The 11,698-nt window shown below is 33.7% G+C and overlaps 1 protein-coding gene across 1 annotated transcript in view; it reads left to right on the top strand.

Moving 5' to 3' along the window:
- The first annotated feature begins 2,407 nt into the window (after positions 1 to 2,407).
- The window catches only part of LOC121414229 (sterile alpha motif domain-containing protein 9-like), a 29,836-nt gene continuing 20,545 nt past the window's right edge, over positions 2,408 to 11,698 (top strand). The window contains exons 1-3 of the mRNA XM_041607338.1: positions 2,408 to 2,625; positions 8,657 to 8,941; positions 10,650 to 10,787. Coding sequence (XP_041463272.1) covers positions 8,773 to 8,941; positions 10,650 to 10,787 — 307 coding nt within the window. The 5' untranslated portion in view covers positions 2,408 to 2,625; positions 8,657 to 8,772. The remainder of the gene's footprint in view (positions 2,626 to 8,656; positions 8,942 to 10,649; positions 10,788 to 11,698) is intronic.

The following is an 11,698-nucleotide window of genomic DNA, read 5'->3' as shown; positions in this document are numbered from 1 at the left end:
GCCAAACTTTCTTACTTTATGTCTCTTTGACTTCTTCAATCACATTATTTGGCTGATGATAATGATAATTCTATCAAACTAAGAAATTCGTTAGGTTAGAAACCGCTATTAGCTGAATATTTCTGTCAATATATCATAAACAAAATAATGTGTCGTACGGGACACAGGACACTGTGTCGTACGGGACACTTGTGTGTCGTACAGGACACTTGTGTGTTATACAGGCACTTGCGTGTTGTACTGGGCAGCCTGAATAAAAAAATGAAATTTTTATCAATCAGAAGGAGCATTGCCCCTAAAATCCTGAATTCATCCTTTTTTTATGAAAAACCTTTTAATAAGTAGTCATTTAATTAACTTAAGTAACCTCAATATATACAATCGGGAGTAATATGTGATAATTGTTTTCATGATGGGAAGTGTACAAGTGTTCACAGCATTTTTAAGAGTTGAAAAACTTGAGGTTTTGTGTGAAGTTATATTTTAGTGAATTAATTGATGATTTCCAAACACTATTTAGACAATGAACGAATGAAACTTTGTGTAAATTATGGGGCTAAAATGTTATAATGTTTATATAAAATGTATATTTACATGATGCTTGTCACAGCTGTCACTTGTAATTCCACAAGTTTTTTATCTAAAGAAATGCGGTTCTACTTTTTCAAATCCATCTGCATTTCATTAAACCATATGGTTTGTCCTATTTTCCAGGTGCCTTTTTTACAACTTGAAAAAAGTAAGGAGTTTCAATACTGTGTATAAAAAATAATGATCATCAAGGGAAGTCCAAATAGATGACCATGATGATTGATTTGTATTTTTTTACATCTTATAATAATTCCACATAAGCATAGAAGAGGAAGTCATCTTCAAGGCTAGGTTGAAATAATTACTAAGGTTTTCTTTTCATGCTCAATGAAATGAAATTAACCTCCTCTGATCAGTGAAAATCACCAGTTTAGCTGAAGGGATTCACAAAAGAATAAGCCAAATAAATGTTTAAAATCACCTATTTCATGTTCTATATATGGTGATAAACAAAGTACCTTTTCAGTTCAGTTTATAAAATCAATTAAATGAATTTAAATATGCCTACTATTTATGGCTTCTGAATCCAAATCCTGCAATCAAATGCATTATTATATTGTGTGTCGTATACGGGACATGTCCCGTACGACACAGCGTGTGTCGTACGGGACAACTTTTAATAGGACAATAATTGAAAAATGAAGGGCAGTAATTAGATCCTTATGGGATAAATCGATCACCCATGGGTCAAAGAAAGAGAAACTGATTTTATGAAATTGCATCATTAAAAATAAAATTGTAGGAAAGACTTTTGCATTGTCATGTGTCGTACGGCACATTGCTAAACATAGGTTCGGAAAAGCAGGGCTGCCCCTATTATGGATCATGAAAATGTTGTAGATATTATTTGGAACCATCAATGATATATTATTCTATTGACCTGCAATATTTTCAATCTTCTCGTGCTTTGCAAATAATTGTTTCAGGCGGTGTTTGTACTTGACTATTCAATTAGCAAAATTATTGAAAATTTAAAATTCCATTGTTCCCCCCAATTAAAACTATATCTGTCTTCACTTGTGGTTAAAACTCATAATTTTCATAAAATTTAGGTATCATAGTAAAATATTACACTACTTATGACTTATTGAAAGCATGTTGAAATTTATATTTTGAAGTTCTAGTGTGGAATCGCCCATAGATGGAATAAAATTCATGAAGCAATATGCTGAAAATTCCATTGAAACATAAAGTTTAAAGTTTTTAAATATACGCAATATTCTTTTTTGTATATTTAAATTTTTATTGAAACAAATCTAACCAAATTATTTTCAAACGATTGAGATAATCTGTACAAAATGACAAACTATATCTTATGAAAACGCGTTTCGCGTTGTCATGAATATTAATTAGGTCGGCTGATGATGTCATGAGCCCATTTTCCCTTTTCCTTTTTTTACAATACATGAAGTCATATTTTTGTCACATTTTCATACGTGTCTATATGTCCCCATAAGTTGTAGCAATGAATGTCTCTTTTTTTCACGTATCTTCTAGTTACAAATACAGCTATGTTTCATTTAGACAACTGGAACACGTCTGATGGGAGGATTGTGTTTAACTTTGGTTTGTTGCTTTATGTATTTGAATATATTTAAGAAAATAAGAATTTGACTGTCAATGGACTTTTCTCAAGGTCTTTGAGCTCCATACAGTGTCTGAGTTTGCAGACTAACTGGGATTACCCGCAGGATGAATGGGCCGTGGGTTTTCCCCACGATCAAGCGCGCGCAGCCGGTATGGGGATTCCCCGTCTTCCGTTATGCATGTACGTCCACGGACCTATGTCAAGGCGGTAGGCGGCCACAGTCGAGACCAATTTATACCAATGAATAGCAATGCAGATGTGTACATGATCCACAACGGAGTACGATGCCAGCCCACCCCAATGTTTTTAGCTAGTTCGGACAGGAATAAGAATGGATAGAGACAACTTCCACAGTATTCAGCCTGACCTAGATTACACTGTTTCTTACTAGTGTCAGTGACATTCACGCCACCGACGGCACGGGCCCAACACTGAACAAGAAAACGGTAAATAATCTCATGACATTGACATGTCATGCATTTAAATTTAGAGATCCTTACTAGTACTATTATTTTATTTAAAAAAATGAGAATGGAGAAATGGATATTCCGATTGGCATGCAAGTAAAGAATGAGCATACAAATTAGTAACATAGAAATAGTGTTACTACATACTACAGCCAAAAACTAGACCACACTCTCCGGCACTCATTCAATGAACAAGGTTATAAAATAACCTTGTTTTCAGTTATATTTCCATGTGTGGCAAAATAAGGATGGCAATGTTTGGCTTATTTTCTCTTTTTCTTTGGGGCAAATGCTTGATTTTTGTTACACTGACAGTTTCCATCACATCTATTATTCATACAACTTGGCTCTTATTTAAATTTGATTCTTTAAATCATTTTTTTCTTAATTAAAAATAGAGATCAAAAAATAAAAATAAGTGTGTGCTCTGTACAACATTGGCATACCATAGTCCTACCTCTAGATTCCCCACAGGCAGGGTGGTAGCAGTGAACAAGTGCTCTCCGGCACACTCCAGTTAAAACCTCTTCTTGGAGTATTTCGGAGGAACGTCATACCAAGTACCAAGTATATTTTAGTCTTACAGGAATCAGTAGATCTGTATAGCGTAGGTCAAAAGACTTTGAATGTTGCCTGTGTCAATCTATGTAAAAAAAGAGGGAAGAAGGGGTACGTCCCTTGCTTGCATGGGTTGTGACTCGTCTGCCCCCCCCTCCAGGTACGCTAGTGTAGACAGCTGGCAGCCGTCTGTTTCGAGGAGTTTTTAACATTTTTAAAAAAATTTCTCCTCGTACACAGATGGCTCGCTATCGTGCAGCCAACTTTAGGGGACTTGCAATGCAAAATCCCCCCGTCGGGGCTTTTCAATTTTTGTCCTTAATGAATAAAAATGTTGAAAATTAACGCGACCAAAATGCAATTTAATATTCCTTCTTGGCATTGATTGCCAAAAAACGGAGAAAAATCAAGTTAAAAGGAACAAAAACAGAGACCTCGGCTGTCGCGCAAATTCACTTCCCCGTTTTATCCGATCTTAAGTACGTAAACATACATGTATGGCCATTGAGTCCCCTGTACAGATCGCGCTAGAACTTCGGTCTCTGTATTTGGTGAGTGAAGCCAACGAAGTTCAGCTGAACAACCAACATAACAGAGACCGAAGCTTTTGGTCTACGCTAGTGAAGACAAGACAAAACCACTAGTTTCATGTGAAAACTGAAAAAAAAAATTTGTGTGGAAAATAAATGACACTCGATCCACGAGATCTAACTTACACTAGCCTCAATACTAACCTCTCACCAGTGTGAGTGCACAAGGTCTTTGAATAATCATAGTATCAATTTCTTCTTCTAAAGCTTTTCAGGAGAATTTAAGTTCCTGGGTATTTTACTTAATGTCTTACATGAAACCCCCCAGTGTGAAAACCTTTAACTTAATGTATCATGTACACTTGGCAATGGCATTATGTCTAAACTTAAATTCTACCTTCCCTAGGCAATGATTTTATTATACTCTTTTATCTTGTCTTCATTGTCACATGGTATCATTTCCAGAGGAAATTGTTCCTCCAAAAATATATATATGTTACATAGGAGAGCTGTAAGATTGTATACAGGATCTCATTATCTAGCTCCCAACGATCCAATCTGTAAAGAGTTAATTGGGACTATTAAAAGTTGCCAATATAAATATCATTCAGACTGCACTTTCCACTTTAGATAGAAGAATAAGTTATTGCTTTCCCAATTTGATTCCATTTTTACACGTAATTGTCAAATTCATTCGTATAACATAAGAAGCTTGGAAAGCTACCATTTAATAAATCCCTGTACTAAATCAGTAGGACACGGGGGTCCTGGTGTCTGGCACTCACTTCCCAGTGAGATCAAACAATCTCCATTTTTATCAACACTTAAAAGGAAATTTAAAAATCAGAATCTAGCTAAATATTATTTGGAAGAAAGGCAACTTTTGCTTATGATGGGGGGGGGGGATAGTTCAAGATTTCTCTTGAGCAAGTTGGATTATAATTGTTCTTTCTTTGTGAGTTGTTTCCGTGGGATAACCCCTTTCAAGCTCCTTGCAGCTTTTGTGTTTTTCCCATATTTAATTACAACATAAGTTTTATAATTTTAAATTCATATATGTATTCACTATATTTTTTATTCAATTATTATGCTTTTATGCAGGGGGGCCTTGGGCGAGTGAGTATAAGTGCATGGTATATCCCTACAGAGTTAAGACACGACTTGACTCCTTGATTGCCTGTAGTTGCATGAACAATTTGTTTAACAATAAATATTCAAATTAGATCAATTGTATGCAAAAAGAAGTACATGAATATAAAAGACTTTCAAATGAATATAAATGAGCTTCTATGAATAAACATTACTCTTACTGAAGGCTAGATCATTCAGAGTAAATCAAATGGAATGAACATGAATAAAATAACATTGCAAATATTATTGTATAATGAATGCAATGCAGGAGATGAAAGGATGGCAAAATGAAGAGGAAATGTGAGACAAGATTTCACAAGTTTCAAACGATTGCTCTGTCAAAATGTTTTTAAAAAAATGTTCAACGTTCCGTATATTAATTTTCTTCAAATGTTCTTTCAGTTCGGCTGAGATATATTCGCTCATTTACATGTAGAAGATGAGCGAATATCTCAACCGAACTGAAAGAACATTTGAAGAGATGAGAATCCCACTGCTGCCACCAGTTTGTAAGGTAGCCTTGGGCGAGTGAGTATAAGGGCGTGGTGCATCCCTACAGAGTGAAGACACGACTTGAATCCTTGATTACCTGTGGTGATCTGCATGTGGTGGATCAACCTCAACCTCAGGGTTTATTTGCATGAATAAGTTGTTTAACATACATATTCAAATCAGATCATTTGTATACAAAAGAAGTACATGAATATAAAAGGATTTCAAATGAATATAAATGAGCACATTACTTTTACTGAAGGCTAAATCATTCAGATTCAACTGAACCATGGAATGAACATGAAGAAAAGAACATTGCGAATATTATTTTATAATGAATGCAAAGCAGGAGATGAAAGGATGCCAATGAAAAGGGAATGTGAAGCATAAGATAGGAATGTAAAGCATGAGATGAATAGAGGGGTCAATGTAGAAGTGGTGAGATCAAAGGAAATAGAATAATTCAATTCATATTGTTCAAAATAAACTCCTTCAAATAATATCCCTTCTCACAAATAAGATGTCCCCATCTTATAATCATGGTTTAACAGTTTGGAAAAATACTAATATAATTATCGTTTCAACTTTTCTATGAGAACAATTTTTAATAAAAATAAGTCTATTTGCACTTTATCATATCATTTTAACAATTTTTTTGTAAAGGGATTTCTAGTATTCAAAACTGAAAAATGTCTTCAAACAAATTGTTCCTATTTTTCTAAAATAATTGCCAAATCAAATTCGCAATGGCATAATCCTTTTTTAAGCCTTTCAAATATATATACATACAGTGATAATCATAGTTACTAAAATTGACAGAGTATGATTAGATGAGCAAAATATATTGTTATTTGTATCAAGTTTTCAATCAATAATACACAATAAAAAACAAGTATGAAAATTACAACTCCTTTTCTGGTACATTGAAATAATGTATATTGTTAAATTGAATTATGTTTCAAAATATGACAGGTCATTTCATCAAATTCTGATAAACGTTTTGATTTTTTACATTTATCTTTTCATTTTAACATGAAATAACATTTATAAAAATAAAATCATTCATTTTCATTGAAAATTCTTCAAAATTAATACAAGTTTATCTCTAGAATGACTTTTTGAGAGGATTTTTTTTCTTTTTTATTTCATAAAAAAACAAATGTTTTCCTTGATAATTCATTTTCAGATTTGTAAAGTACATCTTTACCTATATCCTTGGATCTATATATGAAGCAAAATACACTTTACAATATCCGTTGAACAACATTTAAAGTATTCTTTTTATATATGGGGAAAACTAAAATATTTTATTTTTATGGAATTATATATCAACTGCAAAATGAAACACTCGGAGCACTACACTTTTCTTTTTAAAATAAACTTCAGAAATATGTTTGAATGTGCTTGAATATGAAAAGAAAACATAGGCCTACATAGTATTGAACTATTCTGTTCTTTCAAATAAACTATTCATCACTCACTCTTTTCTTTGCAAAATTTCAAAATAAAATGAAATATCAGTTTCTAAAATTTGAACTATTTTCTTATTGTTTGAAAATTTGAAATTATTCCAAAATTTTACAATCTTTAGGTTTAAAAGTACCAAAGTATGCAGGTGAGAATATGACAATTTCTTATAAACTTTGTAAATCAAAATTGTCCAATATATTTGTTCATGTAACAGATGACTTGGTAAAATCCATACAAGCAAAATTCCTAATTTCCGCACTGTGCAGAAACAATATATTAGCCGGTTATGTAAGAAGAGCATAGGGTTTTGTAATAGTTATGAAAATATGGAGGCATTTATGAAAATACATGATGTATGCAATGAATTCAAATGTCACATAATATAACATTAAAAATAGCACACATTTCAAACATTTGCTCTGTCAAAATTTTTTTTTAAATATTCAACGTTCCGAAGGTTCATTCTCTTCAAATGTTCTTTCAGTTCGGTTGAGATATTCGCTCATTTACATGTAGTAATAGCAAATATCTCAACAGAACTGAAAGAACATTTGAAAAGAATGAGAATCCCACCGCTGCCACCAGTTTGTAATGTGGCCTTGGGCGAGTGAGTATAAGGACATGGTATATCCCTACAGAGTTAAGACACTGACTCTACTCCTTGATTGCCTGTGGTGATCTGTATGTGGTGGATTAAACTCAGGGTTTATTTTAATGAATAATTTGTTTAACATAAATATTCAAATCAGATCATTTGTATACAAAAAGAAGTATATTCATATAAATGCTTTCAAATGAATATAAATGAGCTGCTATATGAATAAACATTACTTTTACTGAAGGCTAAACCATTCAGAGTAAATCAACTGAACCATGGAATGAACACGAAGAAGTGGTGAGATCAAAGGAAAAGTAACATCAAAGGAAATAGAATCATTTAATACATTGTGTTCAAAATAAACTCCTACATATTTTGTATTGTTTTTATTATGAGAAATTCAATCAATCAATTGCTCATTTTGTTTAGTCAAATTTTGGATTCCATGTAAGGTTAACTGTATTGTATTCCAATTTTTCTTTCTTGTCAACTTTTCACTTGAAGAGCAGATTTTAACCAATTTTAACTCTAACACTAGATTTTGATAACCATTCTTTTGCTTGTCAGAATTGCATGGTGGACCAAAATAGCAGTCAACTTTGAAAAAAATTGTCCATTTTGAAAAGGTACTCCCGACCTGAATGAAAGTCAGTGAGCTTCATGGTCTTGAGACCCAAATTTTTGACACAACAAACCCACCCCTCCTTATAAAGAATTCTACAGGCCTATGATCTAGTACTTTTTGATAATTGTACAGTAAGAGTAGTGCGGTAGGGCAATTTGCGTTTGCCATTTTGCAGTCAGCAGTGAATTAATATGTGTGAGGAATTGCGAACAGGCTTCAAATCACCAATTTTTAGAAGGGTAAGGAGTGAGTAAGTGTCCAATGTAGGTTTAGTCACTGCATGATGTGGTGCCTTTTTAATAAAAAGTGACATAGTTTGTCACTGGTTTTTGAGAGCGAGTTTTTAACACCCGACGGTTCAGGTAGGTGGAGTGGAGGGTAGCGGTGATGAAGTTTAGTGAAGCCTACATGAACCATTGCCTGAGGTACATAAAAAGAAGAAAGGGTTGAAACTTGATGTCTATGATAAAAATAATGTCAACTTTAAAGGCATCCTCCCCCCCCCATCCAGGGCCCAAAAATATTGTGGCAGTGCCCCTTGTTTATGGGTAGATGAGTGTTGTCGCAATCTTGAAGCCCTCTCATTATCTTTCCTTGTCTTTGCAGAGCTCCATTAGTTGGCATTTGCTTCAGCAGAATACCTTCGATGACTGTTCACCAGGAAGCTCAGGTTTGGTATCGGTTCCTGGAAATCTGAACCCATCCCACTCCTTGTAATTACCATGCCTAAGAAGAAGGAATCATATAAAGCTAGGAAGAGGCAGCAATCATCCGCAAAGTGCAGATCAGCACACTCAAAAGATGAGAGCATTAAAGGACCCAGTACCGATCCCCAAGGGACACCGGGAAACAGAGAAGAAGCAGCTTTTCCTGTCCTGGATGCAGCTACAGGTTGGTGTGAATAAATAAGAACTATTGATAGAGTCACTATTGTCCCCGGACCATTGGGCCTATGAAATGCTATGTAGGATCTGATGCTGGATACGTGCTTGAATATAAAAGATTTCATTTATTAGTCAACTAATTTAAGTCAAAGTCACATTTTGTAAATTAAGGTGAGACCTGTGTCCAGTAGAAGAAGTCCCCATATCAGAATGATGGAAAACATGTTCAGGTGATCCCTATAGCAATTGTAGGATGGTTATTTTGCTATTTTGTTTTTCCTTTATTCTTTAGCTGTTTTACATTTCTGTTCTGTCTAGATTTAGTTCATTTGCATTTCTTTTCAGCACTGCCCTTGCAGTCTGAACTTAGGTTATTTGAGTATAATGATATTCAGTTGTCATTCATTTTTCTCTGAATGCCTTTCCTCCAATTCTCTTTTGTCGTCTTCATTCCTTCTCTATTCTCTCTTCAGGTGTTCCACTCATTCCATCCCTCACCTGACTCCTTAGTTTCTACTTCCATTATTACATAATCACCATACATCTCTGTCATCTCATCTCATTCCTTATTGTTTTATCTTATTTTTGGTTCTTAATTGATACAATATTTCATTTTATGGAATGCAAGTAAAGATATACATTCAAATTATTTGCATGTTCAGTTATTTTTTTTTTCCTCTGAGGCACTGGTAGTATTTTTTTTTAATGAAAAGGTCAAAATTTTACTAGATTATTTTTTTTCTTCAAACTTCATTCTCTCCTGGTCTTTGCATTTATGTATTGTAAATGTTGAATTTTATTATGATATGATTTTTGTTTGAATTTTATGTAAATAATGAAGTGTTAAAACTGTTAAAATTTGGTTTTGCAGAAACTTATATTTATTTTACTTTTTATTTTTAAAAATTTAGGACAATTTTTTGTAAGGAGAAAGTTTATGTAGGATGGTTATTTTGCTATTTTGTTTTTCCTTTATTCTTCAGCTGTTTTACATTAGTTGTAAGGTTTAGAAATTATAAGTATGGAGGTAGAAAATAAAGTTCTAAGTCAGCAAACTCTATCAAACTGAAGAGGAAATAGTGAAATTAAGACGCAAATAAATAGAACTCTAACCGAAGAAGCCTGGTAGTGCACTGTTTAATATCTGGGCTGCTTTGCCTCGGCTAAAATCAGATCATTTTATAATTTACATAAATATTTAAATTAGAAATAACAACCAATCAAGGTAAAGAAAATGGAAGGATCGAACTAAAATGTAAGAACCCAATTCATAAGATAAACCAATAAGGAATGAGATGAGATGACAAAGATGTCTGGTGATTATGTAATAATGGAAGTAGAAACTAAGGAGTCAGCTGAGGGATGGAATGAGTGGAACACCTGAAGAGAGAATAGAGAAGGAATGAAGACGACAATAGAGAATTGGAGGAAAGGCATTCAGTATGATTCAGAGAAGAATGAATGAATGAAAACTGAATACATTAAACTCAAATAACCTAAGTTCAGACTGCAAGGGCAGTGCTGAAAAAAATGCATATTAACTAAGTCTAGATAGAACAGAAATGTAAAACAGCTGAAGAATAAAGGAAAAACAAAATAGCAAAATAACCATCCTACACAATGATTTGTAGAAGTACCATAAGACTTCAGGAAGTGCCTGTGACATTGGCAAGTCGTCAGTTCATTCCCTAGTTTTGATCTTGTTATTCCCTTAGTAATGACCGAAGTGAGACTTGGAGGAGACGAGAATCAAAGGGACAAGAATACCCAACTCCAAAACGACAGTACTCAACATGTTACTCAACCTTCAGGGGTCAGTGAAATGCAAATGAATTTGCTGGACAGCCTGCCAGGTACTGTATGTCCTTGAAGATCAGGTCCACCCGAACCAAATACAAGAGGGCAATTTCGACCTTATTTTTGCCCCCCCCCCCCGAAAATGCGTGATTTATTTTGGGGCGACTTTTGTTTCTAGAGTCGCCCCAAGGTCTGTCACAAACAATATTCAAGATTATTTAGAAAATCAATATTCTAACTAAGGCAGAATGATTTTACTTGCTTTTACTGCATAATTGCTTTGTACCACTGCCCTAGAAATTAAAGAAATAGCCCCCAATTGCAATGGCCCCTCCCCCCCAAAGAAAAAAAGTATAGCCCCTAACAATCAACATTATTTCTTACCCTCACCCCGATACCTGTGTGAATTGAAAAGAAGGTGAAACAAACAAATTAGATGAAAAACTCATCAGGACAAGATGTAATACAAAAAATTATGATACCTTCAAAACTTTTGATTAATTTCACAACCAGCTCTCTCTAGGCTACTATACATGAATACAATTGTCCAACGAGAGCTGATGAAGGAACACAATCAAAATATAAAAAAAAGAATTAGTATAAGAAAGATGAGCATTCGATATAATATCCACTGAGTTTCCTTGAGATTTCTCATGTTTTACGTAAAATAGGAAAAGTTGAATAGGGTTAAAAAAAATTGGGGGCCTATAAAAGTTATCATAGTTGTTGAGTTTATGCACCCTTTTAAGTGTTAAAGAACTGTGAACGTGTTTTTTATCAACATTGAAATCTCAGCCAAAGTAAAATTTTTGAAATGTCATCATAACTTTAAAATAGTACTCTTTTTAATGAAACTTTGACATAGGGATTATAAAGTCACTAAAATAATTATAAATCAAAATTATGTTTAACATGAAAAATTAGTTAATGAAATAAAGTTAAGGAAAATGAAATATCAGGTCACTGG

Source organism: Lytechinus variegatus, chromosome 4, assembly GCF_018143015.1.
Source record: "Lytechinus variegatus isolate NC3 chromosome 4, Lvar_3.0, whole genome shotgun sequence".
Classification (NCBI taxonomy): domain Eukaryota; kingdom Metazoa; phylum Echinodermata; class Echinoidea; order Temnopleuroida; family Toxopneustidae; genus Lytechinus; species Lytechinus variegatus.
This window is presented reverse-complemented; position numbering and strand designations above follow the sequence as displayed.